This window comes from Vipera berus (assembly GCF_964194415.1).
Source record: "Vipera berus genome assembly, chromosome: Z".
In the NCBI taxonomy this organism is placed as follows: Eukaryota; Metazoa; Chordata; class Lepidosauria; order Squamata; family Viperidae; genus Vipera; species Vipera berus.
Genome location: NC_138205.1, coordinates 73,932,646 through 73,957,182, shown reverse-complemented (window position 1 = coordinate 73,957,182; position 24,537 = coordinate 73,932,646). Strand labels below are relative to the sequence as shown.

Genomic DNA, 24,537 nt, shown 5'->3' with positions numbered 1-24,537 from the left:
AAGATCCTATGAAATAATTATTAATATGTCAAGTTAGCTAAGGGTCATTTGGTGGATCGGGAGTCTTGATCAATCAGAATAACTTTTTTTGTCCATGTCCTTGAGTTGACTCCTGGTGACTGCCTAGATTAGTCCCTACAGTTTTATTGGCAACATTTCAGAAGTGGTTTGCCCTTACCTTTTTCTAGGGCTGAGACAGAGTGACTGGACATATATTTATATTTATTATACACAAATATTCATATGGTGATTTACAGGCAGAATTTAAAAATAAAGTTTAATTGCCCATTTTGTTACTTAGTTAACCTATCTAAAACATTAGTGGAAAATATAATGCCGAAGGGTTTTTTTTTTGGTTTTGAGATCTATTTAGAAAGTACAGATAAGTTTACAAGGTATTATCCATTGCCTCGTCCCTTCCAGGCTGATACTGGTACTAAAAGGCTCATGGGCAGGGATTCAAGAACATAACTTTTGATAAGGTAGTTTCTATTTCAGCTACTAGAAAAACCATTAGCACAAAGAAAATCAAAACTGCCAACTTACATAGAGAGCAGACCCAAGATTAAAACTTGCATCTTAACAGGGCAAGAGCCATTTATTTTTCAGCAGGAAAACTGTGCACTGTTATCAACATGGCTCCCTCTCAGGCCTTTTGCTTTTGGCCTTGCCTTCCCTAACCTTTGGCCTCGTGTATAAGTCTGCCCTGAGAAAGATGCTTCTAGATCTTTTGTGTGAATAGCAAGATCCACACTAAAGACTGATGCTGGTTGAAAGAGAGCTGCTGAGGGTGGCATTTCAGATATTTGCTAATTCAAGAATAGTATTGTTCTAGTGGTGAAGTCACTAAGAGTCATTTTGTAAGAAACAACTGCAAATGTTAGTGGTATCCTTCAGCTTCCAGGCTTAAAAATGTGGTTGAGAATGCCCCATGGCCTCTAAAATTCCGAAACCAGCGCTGGAAAGCATTAATGCCATTGAAGGGTCCCAAGAACACACAAAGCTAATTTTGAAATGGAAGTCCAGCAGTGACTCCATCCATTTCTGGATTCCCATGTAGTGGTAAGAATTTGGGCAAGTACAAGGCATAGTGATGAACATACGAATAGCAGTATAAGAATCTGAGTGTGGATGCAAAGTTCAGGTGTTGTTCTGATGCAGGTGCTTGTGTAATGCTGAGACATTCTGGAGTAGCATAATCTCTAAACATATTCAGTTTTAACTAACTGAATCTTAAACATGGGATCAGTTTGTTACTTGTATGGAGGCTGATTTGTTTTTCTTTCCATGAAGGATTCCACTGTGGTGTGTAGGAAAAAATGCTCCCCTCCCGGAGGTTGTATCAAAGCCAGAGACGAGTGCTGCAAGGAGTGCATTTCATATGTGTCTCCTGAGGAAACAAAAGTGTGCAAGTTTGGAAATAAAGTCTTCCAGGTACAATTTCTTAAACTGTATTTCAGGATGACTTCACTAGACCATTTGATTTCTTAACAAGTTGTAGTACATTCAAAAATCATGCTTTTAGTATTTTTTCCCTGGTGCTTTAGCCAAATGAACATAATGTAAAAATGCAGTAAAACTGAAGAAATTGTCAAATTAGCTAGTCCTCCAGTAGAGCACTCTGATGCATTTTCTCTGGGGCAGATGACCAATGAGCTGTTCCTTTAAATGGAATGCAATGAATTTGTATAGCATGCTTTGCAGCTTTGCTTTGTTCTTTGCATAGAATGCACTGAATTGTTTTTAAGCATACTTCTGATGGTCTTGGAAGGAAAATTTTGCAGGCACCAATCTAGCCAAACACCTCTTTTTCCCACTCCACCTTCAAGTAAGTCAATAAGAGGTTAGCTGATGTTTCTGAATATTATTCAGGGCTTACAGTGTTTCACGCATCAAGATATCATTGGAACAGCAGATTATTACAATATATCATAGGGACATATTGGAATAATTTGCTCCTGCTCTTCTTTTACCCAAGGTCCCTCCAAATTTGGAAATTCCCTCCAAATGCTTCCTATGTTTTTGGGTCTCTGTGCTTTTAAGAGGTACAGGATATTTTTCCCCATTCCCACCCCCCATCCTTAATTCTTTATTGGACCTATATAATTGTGAACACCATCTTTGTGCTGAAAGGGTCTAAAATCAGATAAGAAGCGAAATCCCTTACAAACAATAGTTACCTACTGTAACTAATCCTTCTTTTAATTAATTGGTGTTTTTTTTTCTTTTGCACAAACCCACAGTGTAAAATTCTCATTTGCCGTAAATTGAAATTTATTTATTTATTTATTTATATTATTGGGACTTATATGCCGCCCTATCTCCCGAAGGACTCAGGGCGGCTAACAACAATAACGTACAATAAATACAGAAGTTAAATAAAAATTAAAATTAAAGGCCTCTGTAGAATAAATAAAAATAAAAATTAAAATAAATTAAAATTTGGATTTTCTGATTAGTTAACAGTCTTGGACAAAATAATTCATCAATTGTCTTTTTATTTTTTCCAGTGTGGATATTGGGGTGGGTGGGTGGGAGTGGGGATAGATAGAAATAAAAAGGTATGTAGACATAAATTGAAATGTAAAACATTAGAAAAGAGAGGAGATACATCTCACAGTTATAATGACTGAAACCTCAAAATTATTTTAGGTGTATCTACAGACTTTGAGTTTTGTTTTTTAGATAGCTGATTCACACTTATCAGTTTTAAAGAAAGTGAAGCTTAAGATAGAAGCTATGAAACAAAAGGAAAAAACAACCAGTACTAATAGAACATAAATCAATATTTTCAGAAATCAGTATTTTGGAGACATTGGCTTTTTACACCCATCATGTTTAGCCCAGCCTCTTAAAGTGGCTGCCTTAAGGAAGTTGATAATAATGAGGACATGAGTGAACAATCCACAACAACAAAACGTGAAAGCTCCAACAAGGTTATTTCTGTATAATAAATATGGATAGCATAATAATACTGTATCTATATTCTCATGTTATTCTGCAGTTGTCTGTCCAGATTTTTTTTTATGCAGTCATTTTCAAAACTGGGATTACCAATGGTAAGTACAACCACTTGTAAAGTGTGTTGTTACATGACTGCATCAACTTACGATGGGAGATGCAGTAGTCCTTGTTGCCGTCATTAAGTGAATCGTGTGCAGTGGCATGATTGCCATTTGTGACCTGTTGGCTTCTTCACTGATTTGCTTGTCAGAAGTCAGCAGGGAAGATCAGAAATTGGGTTCATGTGTCCTCTGGACAGTGTAATTGAGAGCAGGTGCTTGACTTGTGATCATGTGATTCTGGGACCACTGCAACAGCTGCAACCATGAAGTCCAGTCATCAGGTTCCCTTCATTCACTGCTCTCACATGTTTGAACAGTTGCTGAAGAAGTGGCCTTATTACCTTAACTTCTACTACAGGTAGTCCTCAACTTACGACCCCAATTGAGCCCAAACTTTTTGTTGCTAAGTAAGACATTTATTAAGTGAATTTTGGTCCATTTTACAACCTTGCTTGCCATAGCTGTTGAAACATTGCCATTGTTGAATTAGTAACACAGTTGTTAAGTGAATCTGGTTTCCCATTGTCTTTGCTTGTCAGAAAGTCACAAAAGGCCGCCCTATTTAGAGTGGTCCGCTCCCTTTTAAGTCAAGAGACGGGAGAGGACCCCCTACATGGACGGGCTGAGGAATTTAGTAAATATCTGGTGGACAAAATTGCTCAGATTCGGGCTGGTCTGGACTCTGACTGGGCAGTATCTAACGAGAGGAAAACGATGAAGTTGGCCAAGTACATTTGGGAAGAGTTCGATCCTGTGACTCCGGATGAAGTGGACAAGATCATGGGGAAACTAAGTGCCGCCACATGTTTGTTGGACCCGTGTCCCTCCTGGCTAGTCTATGCTTCTCGGGAGGTTACACGAGGCTGGCTCCTAGCAGTTATCAATGCCTCACTGAGTGAAGGGTACTTCCCTGCTGCCTTGAAAGAGGCGGTGGTAAGGCCCCTCCTCAAGAAACCGGCACTGGACCCAGCTGTTTTAAACAACTTCCGTCCTGTCTCCAACCTTCGCTTCCTTGCGAAGGTCGTTGAGAGCGTGGTGGCACGACAGCTCCCTTTGAACCTGGAGGAAGCTGAATATCTAGATCCGTACCAATCGGGTTTCAGACCGGGGCACAGCACGGAGACGGCATTGGTCGCGCTGGTGAATGATCTCTGGCGGGCCCGAGATAGAGGTTATTCTTCTGTCCTGGTCCTATTAGATCTATCAGCGGCTTTTGATACCATCGACCATGGTATCTTACTGCGTCGTCTTGAGGGGCTGGGAGTGGGAGGCACCGTTCTGCGTTGGTTCTCCTCCTACCTCTCGGACCGTTCGCAGACGGTGTTGGCAGGAGGGCAGAGGTCAAGCCCTAGGCCTCTTAATTGTGGAGTGCCTCAGGGTTCGGTGCTCTCGCCCCTCCTGTTCAACATCTATATGAAGCCGCTGGGAGAGATCATCCGTAGCTTCGGGGTGAAATATCATCAATATGCTGATGATACCCAGCTATTCATCTCCACCCCGAACCAACCCAGTGATGCCCTCGATGTGATGTCCCGTTGTCTGGAAGCGGTACAGATTTGGATGGGAGAAAACAGGCTTCGACTCAACCCGGCCAAGACTGAGTGGCTGTACATACCGTCATCTCGTTTAGTCCAAGAGGTTCCATCTCTGACTATAGGAGGAGAGATGTTACCTCCCATTGATAAAGCACGCAATCTGGGCGTCCTCCTAGATTCACGACTCAGTTTTGAAGATCACATTGGAACCGTGGCTAGGGGGGCATTTGCCCAGATTCGTCTTATATACCAATTACGCCCCTTTTTGGACCGAGATGCCCTACGTACAGTCACCCACGCACTCGTTACCTCCCGTATTGATTACTGTAATGCTCTCTACATGGGGCTGCCCTTAAAGACCACCCGGAGGCTTCAGCTGGTGCAGAATGCAGCTGCGCGGGTTGTGATGGGAGCTTCCCGATACTCCCATATTACACCCCTCCTGCGGGAGCTGCATTGGCTACCAGTTGCCCTCCGGGTGAGATTTAAGGTGCTGGTACTTACCTTTAAAGCCCTACATGGCTTAGGTCCGGGATACTTGCAGGACCATCTGCTGCCGGGAACAAATTCCCATCGTCCAGTACGCTCACACAGAGAAGGCCTCCTCAGGGTACCGTCAGCTAGGCAATGTCGGCTGGCGACCCCCAGGGGGAGGGCCTTCTCTGTGGGAGCACCAACCCTATGGAATCAGCTCCCCCCTGAGCTTCGGATAGCCCAAAACCTCCAATCCTTTCGCCGCGGCCTCAAAACACACCTGTTCCACCAAGCTGACCTAGACTGACAGGCATCTTAATTAATTTATATTTAGTATTTTTAATTCATTTTTAAATTCTCTAATTTTTTATTGCACTGATGTTCTCAATTTCATTTATCTTGATTTATGCACTTATTATATGTTTTATTGTGAGCCGCCCTGAGTCCTTCAGGAGATAGGGCGGGATATAAATCCCATCAATAAATAAATAAATAAATAAAAGGGGATCACATGATCCAACGACACTATAACAGTCATAATTGTGAGTCAGTTCCCAAGTGTCTGAATTTGGATCACAGGACCATGAGTATGCTGCAACAGTCATGAGTGTGAAAAATGGTCATAACTCATTTTTTTCAGTGCTGTCACTAAATGAACTGTTGTAAGTTGAGGACTACCTGTAAAATAATTTATTTAGAAGATTACTTATAATTAAGAAACTAAGGGTAGTGGAAAAAAAATATCAAAAAATTAATCCAAAGCTTTTATATGGTAGCTATTAAAAGACTAGTTCTACCCTGTTAGGCATATGGTGCTAGCCTACAATGTTGGGTTGAAAATATATTAACCATAATGCTATGGCTTTAAGTTGTTAATTGGCCAATGGGTGTGTAAGTGTTCTCATGGCCATAAGAGGAAGCTAGGAACGTAGCTTCTCTCTCTCTCTGAATTCACTGATCTCTACTATTACTGTTTTTGCTCTGCTGTTGGTTTACTACTGTTGTAAACCTGAACTGTGTATTGACCTCTGGACCGGTAAGAAGACTTTGTATTTTGGATTGCTACTTGGACTGTTTATTTTTGACTGTGCATTTTTGTTTTTACACCACCTCAAAGTAAAATACTTTTTGCTATTAGAACTCAGTGTATTTCTGTGTGTGACTTTTACTGCTCTCAGTGCCCTTCCTTGCCTGTGCAACTCTTTGGTAGCACAAGGAGACCTCTGCACAATAAATTCCATAACACTGGTTATGGGCCCAGGCCTGTACTGAGAGTTAGTACACACAGTATTCCTAGCTGAGTTTGTATTTGGTGTAAAATGGCACAGGAACTGTTGTCAGGCATCTCCTGGATAACCCGGTTGGATGGGACAAACTATGTTTCCTGGTCCACGAAATGCTGCTTGCTTTTGCGCAAGGAAGGACTATGGGCTGTTGTAAATAACCCACCAGATACTACTGCTTGGGATCCAGATGACGAAGAGGATGCAAAAAAGTTAGACGACTTTAAACGAAGCAACGAGAAAGCTCTTTGCATTATTGGACTAACACTGAATGACCAGCAGCTTGTCCATATTCGTGGTGAGGAGTCTGCTGCTAGGTGTTGGGGCGTTTTGCGAAGGCTTTATGTTCGTGACAGTGTGGGTGCACATATACACCTTACACGTAAGCTGTTTAGGGCTCGTCTGCAGAAGAATGGAGATATGCTGACCCATTTAAATTACATGAAGGCAACTTTTCAAGAGCTTCATGAAAAGGAGCTGATTTTTTCAGAGTTGCATCAGGTCTACATTATTCTGTCATCTTTGGATGAGAGTTATGATGAGTATGTTTCTTCTTTGGAAGTCCTGACCAGAGAGGACCTGACATTGACTAACATTACTGGGAGACTGCTGGAAGAGTCCAGAAGGAGGCGTGACAGAGACCAGCTGAGAGAGACACAGCCACGAGAGAAGCAGCCATTCTCCACTGCTTACAATGTCAAGAAATGTTATTCTTGTGGGGCTAGAGGGCATATAGCCAAATTCTGTAGAAAGGGTAAAAAACAGAATGTGAATAGCAGTGGGAAGGCTAAGAAGGGCATTGGTTTGGCTGTTTCTGATGAACCAACATCCAGAAATAATGAATTGTGGGTTGTTGATAGTGGGGCTTCACAATGCATTACTAAAGAGAAAAAGAGGTTTGTTAATATGAAAAACAGCAACCAATATGTTTCACTAGCAAACGGTTGGAGGATGAAGGCCTCTGGTGAAGGTAATTCCTATTGTCCATGCATTAATGAACAGTTACCTATGTTATATATACCTAAGCTAAGATTCAACCTGTTATCTGTAAGGGAATTGGTTAAGGTTGGGTTTGTGGTAACATTCAGAGGGGAGCAATGCACTATTGAGAGGAATGGAACCTGTGTAACTGCTAATTTGAAAAATGGTTTATTCGTTCTCACAAGTAACCAGGTTAGTACAGTTAAAGCTAACTCGATATGTGAGAACAAGAAGCCACATGATGAATGTATACATTTATTGCATAGGCGGTTAGGGCATGTAAACTTTAACTCACTACGTAAAACAGTTGAGTTAGTAGAAGGAATTAAACTGAAGCCATGTAGTAAGTATTTGAATTGCAATGCCTGTAATCAGGAAAAGAGTAAGGCAAGTCCGGCAAACAGGATAAACAGCTTCAAAACAACTGTACCTTTGGAAGTTGTGTTTGCTGATTTAATTGGACCCATGAAACCAAGTTTAGGAGGGTCATGTTATATTTTAAGTATATTGGACCACTACTCTAGATATGGTTTTTGTTATCTGCTTAAGTCAAAGGCAGATATTTTCCAACAATTTGCAAACTGGCTGAAGTTCGTGGAGAGAAAAACAAAGAGAAAGGTTCAGTGCATAATTACTGATAATGGTACTGAATTTACAAATAAGCGTTTTGTTGATATGCTAGAATCAGCTGGCATTGAGCATAAACGTTCAGCCCCTTATAGGCCTCAACATAATGCATTTGTTGAGAGACGTGGGCAAACATTACAAGCCATGATGAGAACCATGATAAAAGATTCTGGCTTAACAGATAGACTGTGGGGGGAGGCAGCAAAATGTGCAAACCATGTTCTGAATATAGTTGTTAATACTGCTACTGGTAAAATACCATATACTATATGGCATGGTAAAAAACCAAACCTTGATTACCTGCACACATTTGGCACCCCAGCTTGGGTCCACATTCCTGCACAACTCAGGAGTAAAGGCCAACATAGGGCTAGGCAATTATACTTCGTAGGTTACGAAGCTAACCACAGATCCTATCGTTTCTGGGAACGAGGCACAACTAATGTATATAACAGTGCGAGTGCAAGATTCCTTGAGCACGTTGGTTGGGATAGGTTAGAGCAAGAAACTGTTAATACTGATCCTCTAGTGTTTGAGGACTCCTCTGATAACGTAACTAGTAATGATAATTCATCTCCTGTAAATATAAAAGATGAAGAGGAGATAGGGGAGATAATAGAGGAATCAGAGGAAGGAAAGGAGTCTGAAATTCAAAGCCCTGTAATTCCTTGGCGTTCAATGCGTATCAGACATCCACCTGATCGCTATGAAGCTAGTATAGTATGTCAAGTTAGTGTAGAGCCATCTAACTATGATGAGATCAGGATGTATCCTGAAAAGGAACAGGCATCATGGAAAGCTGCAATGAACAGGGAGTTGAAGTCTTTGCAGAATCTTAAGGTTTATCAGAAAGCAAAACTGCCACCTGGTGAGCAAGCTATAGGTTGTAAATGGATATATAAGATAAATTAATACAGTTAGAGTATTGTCCATCTGATGTAAATATTGCAGACCATTTTACGAAGGTACAAAGTGCTGTGAAACACAATGCTAATTGTGAAAGAATGTGCATAAGATTGTAAGAGTTATATATTATTCTACCCAAAGGGGAGAATGTTAGGCATATGGTGCTAGCCTACAATGTTGGGTTGAAAATATATTAACCATAATGCTATGGCTTTAAGTTGTTAATTGGCCAATGGGTGTGTAAGTGTTCTCATGGCCATAAGAGGAAGCTAGGAACGTAGCTTCTCTCTCTCTCTGAATTCACTGATCTCTACTATTACTGTTTTTGCTCTGCTGTTGGTTTACTACTGTTGTAAACCTGAACTGTGTATTGACCTCTGGACCGGTAAGAAGACTTTGTATTTTGGATTGCTACTTGGACTGTTTATTTTTGACTGTGCATTTTTGTTTTTACACCACCTCAAAGTAAAATACTTTTTGCTTTTAGAACTCAGTGTATTTCTGTGTGTGACTTTTACTGCTCTCAGTGCCCTTCCTTGTCTGTGCAACTCTTTGGTAGCACAAGGAGACCTCTGCACAATAAATTCCATAACATACCCCATCAATTGATGAAGAAATATTTTAGGAACTTCATTTGGCAAATGTAAACTGTAAGAAATTGAGCCAGTGAATTATTTTAGCACCACATTGGAATCATAGTGTCTTTAGAGAGGGGCAATGGGGGAGGGGGGGAATTTAACTCAAATGTATCTGTACCTGCCAGAACATAGGTAATTTCTCCTAAATGTTTTCAGATGTTTAGTAGATTAGATGTCTGCCTTATCCCCGTAAGTAATCTAAATTTGAATTCAGTATTAGCTGTATTTCTGGCTTAAAGCAGAATGAGGCTACATCTGGGAATAAATTTTCTGTCTTAATGGAACAATCAAATATTTTTATGTGCAATAACTTAAACATGCCAATCACAACGGCTATACAGTATTGAATCAGACTTTTCTAATTATGTCATCCCAAATGAGACAATCAAGATACAGGATAACCACAAATTGAATAGTTTTCTTTCCTAAGAAAGAAATATAGCCAATCAGGTGATTGATGGGAAATTCTATTGTGTCTTCATTAAGTCTGGAGTTACACTTCTCTGTGTGGAAGAACCCAAGTGAAAAATTATCCCTGATGCCTTGCCAATCCAACCAGTTGGAAATGGACACCTAATAATTGATTTAGACTAAACAATGACATAATTCTAACACGGAGAATGTTGCTTTTTCTTTGAATAACAGGATATAAAACACTAGAATGGCTTCTTCCTACCATCCCAATCTGTTTTCCTTCTTGCAGGATAAAGAGATGTGGTCCTCTGTTAACTGTACCATCTGTGCCTGTGTGAAAGGCAAGACGGAATGTCGCAAGAAGCAGTGTATTCCAGTCAGCAGCTGCCCTCATGTGAGTGCAACAATAAATTATTGAAAAGGAGTTCAGCTTAGTAATAATAGGCATAAAAACAGTTTTGCCAAGAGCCTACCTAAAGGCCTCTATACAGTATACAGTTTATACTTCATTCGTTACACCCTCCTTTTCATTGCACAAACACATTTTGAACCGATGAACTTAAAGTGAGCTTCAGATTTATTCAGGGCATGCTGCCCCACACCTATCATATGTTTTTAAACACATCTGCTATTTTAGCAAACAAAACAGAAATGTGGCTGGGCATACACCTGTGCCAAATGAGGAAAAAACAAGAGCAGCTGCTTTTATTGCATAACCTCTCCCAAAAATCTTAACTACTTTTTTAAACTCACAGACAGAAAAGACAAACTATAGATACAAACCTAGATTGTATTATTAAAAAGAAGGAAAGCAGAACTCAGAGATTCCAGATAGGCCCTGCTCATAAATTCATGGAGAAAAATGGCCCATTTCTAAGGAACCCCTCAATTGGTTAATAACACTCACAATACATGTTATCAATAATATATGGCTTTCTTTTACAAGTCAGAAACAGAATCCTATGCCAGCAGCTCTGTTCAAGTAACGACTTACCAAAGAATTAACTTCGTTTGAATTCCAGCCACTTTCTCCTGGGAAAATGGCTACACCATTTTATGCAAACTCGGAGATAAGGCTATCCATTGAAATTAGAAAGCATTTAGATATATTTCTCACCTCCATTCTACAGTAGCTTGTCCACTTAAGTCACTTCCTGCTGGTGGACGGTGCTTTATGGCATCACATGAATTTATTTTTTTTGTTTTGTCCTAAACTCAGAGCAAAAATATAATAATAAGTTTAGACTTCATTCTATGTAGATCAGGGGTGTCAAACTCTTGACGTCACGTGAAATGTTGCAACGTATCGCAACTTTTTTTTCATTGCCAGAAATGGGGTGGGCGTGGTTTCGGCATGACTCATCCAGCCTGTAGGTCTTCAGTTTGACACCCCTGATGGAGATAGACATTATATCATTTGTATGATCATCTGTGAAGGTCTAAGATGTTTGTGTGCTGTTATGACTCGTAGGTAACATAACAGAATAACAGAGTTGGAAGGGACCTTGGAGGTCTTCTAATCCAACTCACTGCACAAGCAAGAAATCCTATACCATCTCTGACAAGCTATTGTCCAATTTGTTCTTAAAAAGCTCCCAACATTTGAAGGCAAGTCGTTCCATGGATTAATTGTTCTCACTGGCAGGAAACTTCTCCTTAGTTCTAGGTTGCTTCTCTCTTTGGTTAGTTTCCATCTGTTGCTTCTTTTCCTGCCTTCAGGTGCTTTGGAGAATAGCTTGACTCCTTCTTCTTTGTGGCAGCCCCTGAGATATTGGAACACTGCTATCATGTCACCCCTAGTCCTTCTCTTCTCTTCTTTTCACTAGACTAGACATATCCAATTCCTGTGACCGTTCTTCATAAGTTTTAGTTTCCAGTCCTCTTAATATCTTTGTTACTCTTCTCTGCACTCTTTCTTAAACATAATTTGTTCACTTAGCCTCATTTTCTGTATTCACACTGCATTTCTAATTAGAAAATTAGAGTGCTGGATTGTTCATACCATACCATACCATACTATAACCTGGTGGTTCATATACAGTACAAAGGTAAAGGTTCCCCTGTACACGTGTGCTAGTCGTTTCTAACTCTAGGGGCCGGATGTCTCCGTGGTCATGTGGCCGGCATGACTAGATGCCAAAGGCGCACGGAACGCTGTTACCTTCCCACTGTAGTGGTTCCTATTTTTCTACTTGCATTTTTACGTGCTTTCGAACTGCTAGGTTGGCAGAAGCTGGGACGAGTAACAGGCGCTCATTCTGTTACGCGACACTCGGGATTTGGCCTGCCAAAGTGCCAACCGTCTGATCGACAAGCTCAGCGTCCTAACCCACTGAGCCACCGCGTCCCTTGCGATATATATATATATATATTTGGGACTTATATGCCGCCCTATCTCCCGAAGGACTCAGGGCAGCTAACAACAATAAAAAACAATACAAAAATTAAAAAAGAATTAAATAGCCCCAAAATAAATTAACTACACAGTTAAAAATTAAAACATATTTAAAAACCCATCGTCAATCCAGGTCAGCCTGATGGAAGAGGAAAGTTTTGAGGTCACAGCGAAAGGCCCGGAGGTCCGGGGCCATCCGAAGCTCAAGGGGGAGTTGGTTCCAAAGGGCTGGTGCTCCCACAGAGAAGGCCCTCCCCCTGGGGGTTGCCAGCCGACATTGTCTGGCCGACGGCACCCTGAGGAGGCCCTCTCTGTGTGAGCGCACTGGGCGATGGGAAGTCGTCCCTGGCAGCAGACGGTCCTAAGCCATGTAGGGCTTTAAAGGTAAGTACCAGCACCTTAATATATATATATATATATATATATATATATATATATATATATATATATATATATATATATATATATATATATATATATATATATATATATATATATATATATTATATGTATATATGTGTGTGTGTGTGTACACATATGTATATATACATATGTGTGTGTATGTATATATATATATATATGTGTGTGTGTATACACACATACATATACACACATACATATACATACATACACACATACACACACACACACACACACACACATTTGTTTGAAAGCTCAAATTAGCTCTCTCAGAAGGCTTTCATCCATTGAGAAACTGCAGTTGAATTATCTTCTTCTTCCATTTGTCCCTCTCTCCACCTCTTTACCACCAGGAGTGTAAAGATATGTGCCCCTTGTGCCTCTAAAAATAAAAATCATATTTATCTATCTTTTTGCATATTTTATTCTTTTAATTTTTTTAGTATAGCACAAATTTATTAAGATGCTGAGGGGGTTTTTTGTTTCAGGAAGGAGATACCATGGTACATCAAAAGCATTGCACTGAATGCTTTTCCCATCCCATATTCTTTGTCCTTTTCCATTTAGGGGAAGATCCTCAACCGAAAAGGATGCTGTCCCATTTGCACTGAAAGTGAGTAAGTTCATTTATATACTGTTCCCCGCCCTCCCAACACTGTTCTTGTCAGCAAAATAAGGATAAATTATTATATGTTATTCCTCACTTTGTTCAAGAAAGTAAATAGCTTCAGTAAAATTGAGTTTATGAGAAATGTTGAAGAGCAAATAAATACATCAACATAAATCTCGAGAATATTGTTACTGCTTATGTCCAAACTATTTCCTTGTTAATGAAAAAAATGAAACCTATAATGAGAACCTTAAAATGCTTGGTGTCATTAGAGAGCTATTCCAAGATAATCTACATATATCTTAATATGAAATTAATTCAGTTAAAATATAACTGAAATAATGTTCAGTGCTATGAAAAGTTTTAAAATTTTACATACAAATTGCAATGAAATTAATTAATAATAATTATGAATTATTAAATTAATAAAAATTAATATTATCGTGGAATTTGCTATTGGGAATTGCTGGGAATTTTGCTGGGAATTTCTAGCCTTGTTACTATTTGTATAAAATAATAAAAGTTTTTACAGATAATATCCTTATTCAAAGACAGGGTAACCTAGCTTTCTAATTGCAAATATAGCAAATCTTTATTATAGCATTTAGCTGTTTAATTTTAATGAGTCATGAGTTTGAAGTTTTAACTAAAGAACAGGTCACTTATTAGCCTTAAGTAAGTCTTCCTTTTCATCTTCACTTTTGTTTTTTTGACACTTGAAAAACTCCTGACCTGAATTGTCTGCCCTTGACAAACAAACTGACTCAGTAAAATGCAACTTCCAATATTCCTATATTCATTCATGCATGCACACATTAATAAATTAAGCCATTCACAAATTAATTATTAATTAGTGCATCTTTCATTGTTATAAAGATTTATCTGGCAATTGCTTGTAACAGTTGATTTTAATATATAAGTGACATACTGTAAATTTAATGGAAGCCATGAGCAAGAATAGGTCAAAAGTATCTCAGTATTCATTCTCACTTTTGGAAGGCATTTTTGTACACTTTTTGTGTGTATTATTTATACATGTATTTATAAACCAAACTGATTAAAATCTAATGTTAATTGAAGTTCTGTATGAGCATTTTGTATGCCTCAAGAACACATTACATCTGGATACTTTGGAATTCACTTGGACTGCTCAGCTGTTTCACCCTTCATTTCCCAGCTGTTTTTTTATATAGAAAGCAGCATTGAATTTCAGGGCTTTCCACCTGAGAGATGATCATCATCAGAAAGTGGTAATTTTGTTCTTCTATGTTATGATATGTGGGATAGTAAATACCACAAAATAAGTCCAAAGATCTTTTAGAATTCCTTCCAGTGGGTATGTCATTTAATGTATCCATTCACGAAACCTAGTTTGCCAGGTCCAGAGACAATCAACCTATATGATTTGCTTACATTTCTGACAGAGAGTGCTATCATTTGGCAAGTAGACAGAATGCCTTCAGTTCTAAGGAACTGTTTTATTCCGGAAAATGATGTCTGTTTAGTAGAGCTATAGGAAATCCATGCTCAGACAATGTTCTGACAGCAAAGCAGGATAGAAATGTTTTAAGCTGTATTTCATTTCAGCAAGTGATTAACTCCCATTTAAATCAACAAGAGTTGAAAGAGATTAACTTTGGTAGAAATGTTCTGTTTAGCATTTGCAACTGAGTTCTATTGTGTTTTGGTGTCTCAGGTTCTCTGCTTGCCTAAGTCCTCTTCAGTCTGGAATAATTTAAAATGCAGTGATGCAGGAAATTATGTGTCTCTGCAGCTAAACAGTGACCCTGATGGCTTGCCAAGATAGTCTAGAGATTCAACTGCCAAGATTTGCCATGGCATGTTTGATGGACAGAGATATATAGACTTTCAGCCCTTTATATTTTCTTCTATAAAATAAACACTTTTCCTCATTCCTAGATTTCTGTGGGCAAAATATATCTGTAACAGACATGTTCCATTGCTATTCTTCAGATGTGTTAATTAAGCTGCAGACAAAGGCATTGGGAATTCTAGGAATTGCAGTCCAAAGTGTATGGAAAGCAGCAGCATAGAGATGGCAGGTCTGTTGGATGCAGAGAGATTTGTAAAATATGGTTTGAAAAAAAGAAAAAAAGAAAGTCAAGATGGTGATGCAAAAAAAGACGGAACTTCAATCACCCCCATTGCAATTGCCATCTTGACTTCTTTGACCATATCCTTCATATACCCTTGGATGGATGTTTCACAATGGGATATGAGACTATGGTAATTTCTTCTCCGTCATGCACCAAAGCACTGTTTGGTTATGAGGACACCAAAGGGAAACATCTGACCAACAGCATCAAAATAGTTGACCAGTCCTCTGCAATCAATCTAAATATATAATAAAAATACATTTTAAAAGACTAAAACACTTTAATAAGTTGATATTATTTTTTAGAAGTTTTACTGAACTGGTTTTAATAATTTTTACTTATCCTTTGTATTTTGATTTTGGTGATCTGGATCAGTTCTGTAGAAGGGATGTTACAAGCTATTTGTTGCTTAATAGATGTTAAAATTATTAATGAAGAATTTTTAGGCTAAATCCAGTTCACAGTTCAATATACCAATTTACATTTACTTAAACGACCTCTTATTTTCTCCTGTTATACTCCCCATATGATTTAATAAGAATATTTTTTTTATCCAGGTTGTATCTAATTTACGGCTAATCTATCTTTTTCTTTAGTTATGGGGCAATTGTGTTTGGGAGACCAAACAAACGAGGCCTTAGACCTGGTTCCAATCAAACACTGATTCCACTGAGGGATTTTTAATTGTTAAAAGTTATATTGGTCTATGACTATTGTGAGTTCCCTGGTTTTTCTTTTTAACTCTCCTATTTTAAGCTGCATTAAAATATTATTGACAGAGACAGCACAGATGAATAACTTTGAAAATATTGAGCAAGTACCAGAATATAAGATCTAAATAACAGTCATTATTATATTTCTAATATCTATAACCAAATTCTCAACAGTGAAGCTGTGTACTAACCAGATTATCAGCCCAAGTATAGAACAAGTAGTACTTTTACTCTACAGTTTACTTGTCATTTATGCTTGATGTGTGGGTCTCAGGAAGCAGGCCACTGTGATCTGGCTGGAGATCAGTATCCACTCCGTGGACCTGGCAGAATAGGGGAATGTTATGATTCAGGAAGGTCTGATCTATCACCTGACTTCTTGGTGAGGTTGACTCTGGCATTCTATGTAAAGGCTACTTTGTAAAACAAGGTCGTGAAAAGAGAAGGCTCCAGCAAGAGGCCTTGTGGTGTGGTCTCCAAGTCTGAGGGGAAAGCAAAAATCATCTTCTCCCTCTGCCTTCATTATAGTTATGGAAATACCCCCAAATTACAAACATGTCCTGTAACGACTCTTAAAAATAAGCAACACTTTTGCTCACTTAAATGCTCAGGACTTGTACTTGCATTCTAATTGATCATCCACAGCATCTTATGACTGCTTCTGTGTTGTGTTGTAGTATCAACAGCATCAGACCTGAGATAGGGAAATTTCAGCTTAATTCTACATTTAGCCGGGGAAGATAACCTTCATGAGATAATATTCTAATAAACTTTGAGTTAGTTATTGGAATATTAGCCAATACTGAGTGAATCTTCCTTGATTCACCACATAGGGTTATTGTGGATGCAAATTAGTGGGAAAAACTTCACATATTTCTCTTTGCTTCTTGCAACAAGGATAAAGATAAAGAAAATAATAATAATAATAATAATAATAATAATAATAATAATAATAATAATAATAATAATAATAATAAGGAGGAGGAGGAGGAGGAGGAGGAGGAGGAGGAGGAGGAAGGGACCTTGGAGGTCATCTAGTCCAACCCCCTGCTCAGGCAGGAAACCCTATACCACTTCAGGCAAATGGCTGTCCAGTCTCTTCTTAAAAGCTTCCAGTGTTGGAGCATTCACCACTTCTGGAGGCAGGTTGTTCCACTGGTTAATTGTTCTAACTATCAATCGATTGCTTCTTGTCCTGCTTTCAGGTGCTTTGGAGAATAGCTTTACTCCCTCTTCTTTGTGGCAGCCCCTGAGATATTGGAACACTGCTGTCACGTCACCCCTTTCCTTTCTCTTTGTTAAACTTGTTTTAGCCTCCAGTCCCCCAATCATCTTTGTTGCTCTTCTCTGTACTCTTTCTAGAGTCTCAACATCTTTTTTACATCATGGTGACCAAAACTGGATGCAGTATTCCAGGTGTGGCCTTACCAAGGCATTGTAAAGTGGTATTAGTAATTCACGTGATCTTTATTCTACCCTTTTGTTAATGCAGCCTAGCACTGTGTTGGCTTTTTTGGCAGCTGCAGCACACTGCTGGTTCATATTGAAGTGATTGTCTACTAGGACTCCGAGATCCCTCTCACAGATACTACTATTGAGCAAGGTACCACCTATACTATACCTGTGCATTTGATTTTTCCTGCCTAAATGTAGAACCTTACTTTTTCGCCATTGAATTTCATTTTGTTAGATAGCGCCCAGTGTTCGAGTCTGTCCAGATCCTCCTGTATCTTAAGCCTATCTTCTGGAGTGTTGGCTATTCCTGCCAGCTTGGTGTCATCTGCAAATTTGATGAGTTTCCCATCTATCCCCTCATCCAAATCGTTGATGAAGATGTTGAAGAGCACTGGGCCCAGAACAGAGCCCTGAGGCACCCCACTACACACTTCCTTCCATGTAGATGCAGTTCCATTGAGGACCACACGCTGAGTACGGCCTGTCAGCCAGCTACGAATCCATCTGGTGGTGATGTTATCTAACCCACATTTTTCTATCTTATCAAGTAGTAGGTTGTGATCTACTTTATCAAATGCCTTACTGAAGTCCAAATAAATTATATCTACAGCATTCCTCTAGTCCACTAATTTTGTCACTTGGTCAAAGAATGCAATAAGATTTGTCTGGCATGATCTGTTTTTGGCAAACCCATGTTGACTTTTAGTGATGACTTTGTTTGCATCAAGGTGTTTGCTGATTTGTTGTTTGATTATCTTTTCCAGAATCTTCCCAGGTATTGAGGTCAGGCTGATAGGTCTGTAGTTTCCTGGATCTGTTTTTTTCCCTTTTTTGAAGATGGGAACTACATCAGCTCTCTTCCAGTCCTCTGATAGTTCCCCAGTGCTCCAGGATCTTTGAAAAATATAGTTCAGTGGTTCTGAGATCACGTCTGCCAGTTCCTTGAGAACCTTGGGGTGTAATCCATCTGGTCCTGGTGATTTGAACTCGTCTAGGCTATACAGTTGCTCACTTACCATTTTCTTGCCTATCTTAACTTGCATTTCTATTCTGTTTTTTATGGCACTGGTTTTGGTAGGTTGGACTGTTTTTTCCCCTTTGTGTAAAGACAGATGCAAAGAGTGAGTTAAATAGTTCTGCTTTCTCCCTGTTGCTTGTCACCTTCTTGCCACTTTCCCCCATTAATGGACCAATCATTTCCTTAACTTTTTTCTTGTTTTTATTATGTTGAAAGAAGCTTTTTTGTTATTTTTGACTTTGGTCACAAGCCTTAGTTCATTTTGAGCCTTAGCTTCCCTCACTTCATCTTTGCAGGCACGGGCTATTTGCTGATATTCTGCCTTAGTTATATGCCCCTCTTTCCACTTCTTATACTTGTCCTTTTTATCTTTCAATTTATAAAGAATATATTATTGTTAGGAGTGATGATGTTACTGTCCTTAGATATTCCTACCAAGATCAGGGCATATCTACAGCCTTTAAGAGGAATAGTAAACATTTTTCAGTACAATTAAACGTCTGTATATTTGACAGTAAATCTCACTATGCTTACTGAGCCCATTATGCTCAACAAATTCACTACCAAGTTAAATTGCATGAATTAAAAAAACAGCCCTTTCCCCCTCCCCTTCTAAACACACACACACACACACACACACACACACCAATTTCTTCTGCCCCTCCCCACTGTAGGGCTTTGGAGGGGGATCAGCTCTTATGCACTGGTGAGAAGAAAATCTACTGGATCCCTATTATCAGAACTCCCACTATATATTAAAAGGTATCTCAGGATCTTCTCTTCATTCTCAAATAAATTAGTTCCTTGAGTTTTTGAGATAAGTTCCAGGGAGTTCATTAGGACATATTCTTGGTATAGAAATTATATATTAAAGAAAAGTATGATTTTATGCATTGTTTTTATAATTTATCGGTCCCCCAATGCATATTTGTAATGTAGAGAAGCCAGTCTGGTTATATTGTTATGCCAGTTTAGGATCATTCCAGATGTTTCATGGAATTAAATCCATGTTTTTCATTGAAATACTTTTGATAAAGAGCAACAGTTAATATGGCTTTTCAGATGAATGTACCTGTATGGCTTTGATGTTTCCAGACACATGTCTTTATACATTCTTGGTTTAAGGTGTCTCTTGTACTTCAAAATATAAGTAATGAAGTTTTCCTTAATGTTGGAAGAGTTTTTACATCCATCTAATACCTACCTTTCCAAATTCTGAAATTGGTTTTGATGTTGCCTTTGTTTCTCACTCACTTGCAGAGCCTGGAGTTTGTACTGTATTTGGAGATCCCCACTACAACACTTTTGATGGACGGACATTTAACTTTCAGGGAACATGTCAGTACGTTTTGACAAAAGACTGCACTTCCACTACCTCACCATTCCAGGTGCTGGTAAAGAATGATGCCCGAAGGACTCGTTCATTTTCCTGGACAAAATCTGTAGACCTTGTGCTGGGCAGCAGCACTGTCAGCCTCCATCAGCATCTCACAGTGAAGTGGAATAGGACTCGCATTTCTCTACCATATGAGACACCACATTTTCACATTGACTTGGAAGGATATCTGTTGAAAGTGACAACCAAAGCAGGTGGGACTATAATATATGGCCTTCTACTAAATTATCCATGATAACACCACAGTGAAATATAATTTAAGTTTCCACATTCTGCAATAAGGTCATCTCGATTTATTAAAATGATGGGAATTCTAGTTTTCCATTACTGCATTTTCCCAAACATGGGATCCTATAGATGTATGGGATTCTAGTTGTAATGGAGAAAGTTTCAGTTCTAATATATCTGGAGGGACTAGGTTGAGGATGGCAAGACAATAAAGTAGAACTCAGAATAGCTAACATCAAAAAGTAATCCAATAGAAACAATAAGTAGGGAACTCAGTGTAATTAAAATATCCAAAGCAGCCTAAAAAAGTAAGAATGTTCTATTTTTAGGGTCTTTATGAAACAAACCAGAGGAACAAGAATTTGATAGGTTTTTGATGAACAAGAATTTGATGGGTATTTGATGGGTTTTTGAATCGAGATCACATGAAGTATTGATACTACTTTGCAATGCCTTGGTAAGGCCACATTTGTAATACTGCATCCAGTTTTGGTCACCATGATGTTAAAAAGATGTTGAGACTCTAGAAAGAGTACAGAGAAGAGCAACAAAGATGATCAGAGGACTGGAGGCTAAAACATATAAGGAACGGTTGCTGGAATTGGGTATGTCTAGTTTAATTAAAAGAAGGACTAGGGGTAACATGATAGCAGTATTCCAATATCTCAGGAGCTGTCACAAAGATGAGGGAGTCTCCAAGGCTCCTGAAGGCAGGACAAGAAGCAGCGGATCGAAACTAATCAAGGAGAGAAGCAACCTAGAACTAAGGAGAAACTTCCTGACAATTAGAACAATTAACCAGTGGAACAACCTGCCTCCAGAAGTGGTGAATGCTACAAAACTGGAAGTTTTTAAGAAGAGACTGGACAGTCATTTGTCTGAAATGGTATAGGGTTTCCTGCCTGAGCAGGGGGTTGGATTAGATGACTTCCAAGGTCCCTTCCAAATTTATTATTATTATAAAACTTTTATTCATAAAAGATGAAACTTAGTCAACTGAACACTCAGATTGACTGGCACTAATGGTTGACACGGGTTGCTGCCAGCAACCTAGGTATCAACCAGGTATCTCCTTAAAATGTAAGATGTTCTGAGTAGCACAGTTTTTTGTAGCTTTGGTGGAGTTATTGCAGGAAGCTGCAGTTTCTTGATGTATTTTTCAAAGTTTTTGGACATAGTTCCCAGTGCCCCGATGACAATGGGTATCACTGTTACACGTTTCATCCATAATCGTGCAGTTTCGATGGCCAGGTCGCAGTATTTCGTAATTTTTTCCAGTTCTTTTTCTTCGACTCTGGCATCTCCTGGTACAGTGATATTATTATTGTTGTTGTTATTGTTGTTATTATTGTTATTATTATTGTTATTATTATTATTATTATTATTATTATTAATCTGGGATAAAGCAGCTCTGAAAATTCAGATTTGAATTTCATAAATAATTAAACAAAAGTAGTAAGGAGAGGGCAGTCTCTAAGATAATTCAGCATAATCCATAAAACATGTTTTGTGCTGAAGATGGATAATTGAATTCACTTTGTTTTTCATTCTTGTCTTGGAATATAAATACATCAGAGTTGTGAAGCATTTACCAGATTAGATACATGGCTGATTGACTAAATTTAGCTTAGTAAGTCACAAGCTCTAGAGATGGGTATATGGATTATCCAATTTTTTAGGCTGCCTAGGTTTAAAGCATATATAATGCTTCCTAATTGATTATTAAAACTTCTCACAAGCGATGAGTAGAATAATCCTTGAGTGAGCAGAGTGGATGAGCAGATGACTGATTATTACCAAAACCACTGCATCCGTGGCCAAACATCATTTTTTTATTAACTGGCTAAAGCCTTAGCTGATTCTATATTTAATCTTTTTTAAAAAAACATTAAAATACATATCTAGAATTGCTTCTATTTTCACTATTAGTAGAATACAGAATAACAAAAGTTTAAGTTTAGGTACAAGTATATACAGTATACCCTTGTTTAACAATTAGCATGTTTAGTGACCATTTGCAATTACAGTGATGATGAAAAAGTAAGTTTGCAACCAGTCCACATATTTATAACCTTCACAAGTCTGCAAAGCAAAAGAAAACTGAAGTAAGATCATAAGCACAATTGCAGTTTTACTTAGCAACCACCTCACTTAATGACCAAGTTTCCAGTTCTAATTGTGGCTGCTAAACAAGGAATATCTGTATATGCAATACACCTCTCTATCTCTGTCTCTCTATCTCCGTACATTACAGAACATTACAATTAACAGAATATTAGATAAGCCACATAAATGCTTTTCCTCACTGCTTGACTAAAGCCCAGCACCAAATAGAACTACAGTAAAAAACAAAACAAAACAAAAAAAGAAAAATACAAAAGTATTTTGTTCCAAGATTTTATTATATTGATGTACACATTGGGATAAAGGTATACTTTCTTCAATTAACTTCTTTCTTAGATTTTAAAAAAACCTAAATCTATTTGCACTGGGAAAAAACTATTTACCAAGGATCCCTGATAAAGTGGATCAGACCATATTTTAAAATATTGCTAGAGGCAGGGCTTGTGAAACAGATCAAGGAAGCTTAAAAAACATGAGGTTTCCATTTCATGTCAAATGAAACATGATTTGCAATAGAAGAAAATACTGAATTTCTTTTTGATGCCTCTCCACCTGGCAACAGGACATATTACATTTAAATTGGGAATCTGAAAGTATCTGGGTCTTTGATTATGCAGATAACAGACATGAAAAAATACACACAGATTTTAAAGTCTTACATGCTTTTCTAATCTGGCAAGCAAGAGTTTTGTCCTTATAACAAGGTTGTCATAACAACCTTATGGCTCTCCAAAAACGGCTTTGATTACTAGTTTTCCAAGCTATCAGTATAGTCAAAGGAAAGTCCTGGAATAAGTAAGCATCATTCTACAAATGCTTATAGTACAAGGAAAACATTTAATAAAACATGTCCATGTCAAATAAGATTAGTAAAAAAAAGTAAATTCATAAGGCTTTAGCACAGTGGTTTCCAACCCGGGGTCTGCGGACCCCTGTGGGGGACGCAATTTCATCACATGAGGTCTGCAAAAACTTGAAGAAATGTTAAGATTTAAATATTGAGTTAAGTCTTGGCAGGTCTGTGGCTAAAGTCCTTGGCCACAAAAGGTATTTAAAGGGGTCCATGGTAAAGAAAAATTTGAGAACTACTGCAGATTTTAACAGATTCATCCACATGAATGTTCATTGTTGAATCCAAAGTGGCTGTGATCCTAGATCCCAAATGTGAAAGAACTGTTTGCTGTATTCCTCAATGTGTGATAGTAGGTATGTAATATCTCTGGGTTATTTTTTTCTCCTGAAATAATTTACTTCTGTGTTTGTGTTTAGTCTGTCTTGCATCATAAAATATTATTTAACAGGAAATTGATAGCTAATTGTAGCTACATTTAAGGAATAGATAAATAACAGTGCATAGGCATCTGAAAGTTGTTGAATCTTTAAAATTATATTGGTGACCAGTAGACATGACAATAGAGGTTTCATTGGTTTATTTAATAGGGTTGTCTATGGGTATCAATTTTACATGAACTGAATTTTGAAAGTCCTCCGTCAACCATCAAATGCTCAGAAATCTCATTGTAAAGATGAATTGTGGCCTTATTTATTTGTGAGGAGGAAGGTTGAACTAGGGGTTCTGTTCATATGGTCCAGTTAGTTTATTGTAGCCATTTTTATATAATTTCCAACCAGCACAAATAAGCTTGAGAAGCTTATGTATTTCCTGGTCTTTTGTTCTGGTGGGGAAAAAGGCCTAGAAGATCATTTCTTTCAACTTCTTTTCACTTCCCTTCCTCGTGTGGACAAATTAGTTTGCAAAGTAAAAAAGAGATGAAGTGCCCACAATACTTTTACATAGTGTTTACTTTGGTTTATAAGCTGAATGCTTGTAATGCTACATGAATCCTTTCACTCTTCTTTTTTTACAAAATGGTGTCAATTAATTGACTTGGTTTATGAAGATTGTATGATGTCCTTTTCCTTAATCTATGCATGTTGTGAAAACAAAATGTGCGATTCTAAGTATCACATTGTATTTTAGAGAGTAGTGGGTTGGTGCCTATCAGGGATTCAGGTACTTGGGAGCTAGTTCAGGCGATTGAATTTATGTACTTAAGAAGATATTCTGCTTACGACTTGTAAAAAATTCAAAAACCCTTTTTGCCCTACATAAGTACATATAAATCTTTAAAAAATGA

General features: G+C 38.2%; 1 protein-coding gene across 1 annotated transcript in view; it reads left to right on the top strand.

Annotated features, from left to right (window-relative positions):
- Nucleotides 1-24,537, top strand: part of BMPER (BMP binding endothelial regulator) — a 192,222-nt gene that overhangs the window by 92,096 nt on the left and 75,589 nt on the right. Inside the window, exons 9-12 of the mRNA XM_081343053.1 lie at nt 1,294-1,434; nt 10,213-10,317; nt 13,306-13,351; nt 19,912-20,241. Coding sequence (XP_081199179.1) covers nt 1,294-1,434; nt 10,213-10,317; nt 13,306-13,351; nt 19,912-20,241 — 622 coding nt within the window. The remainder of the gene's footprint in view (nt 1-1,293; nt 1,435-10,212; nt 10,318-13,305; nt 13,352-19,911; nt 20,242-24,537) is intronic.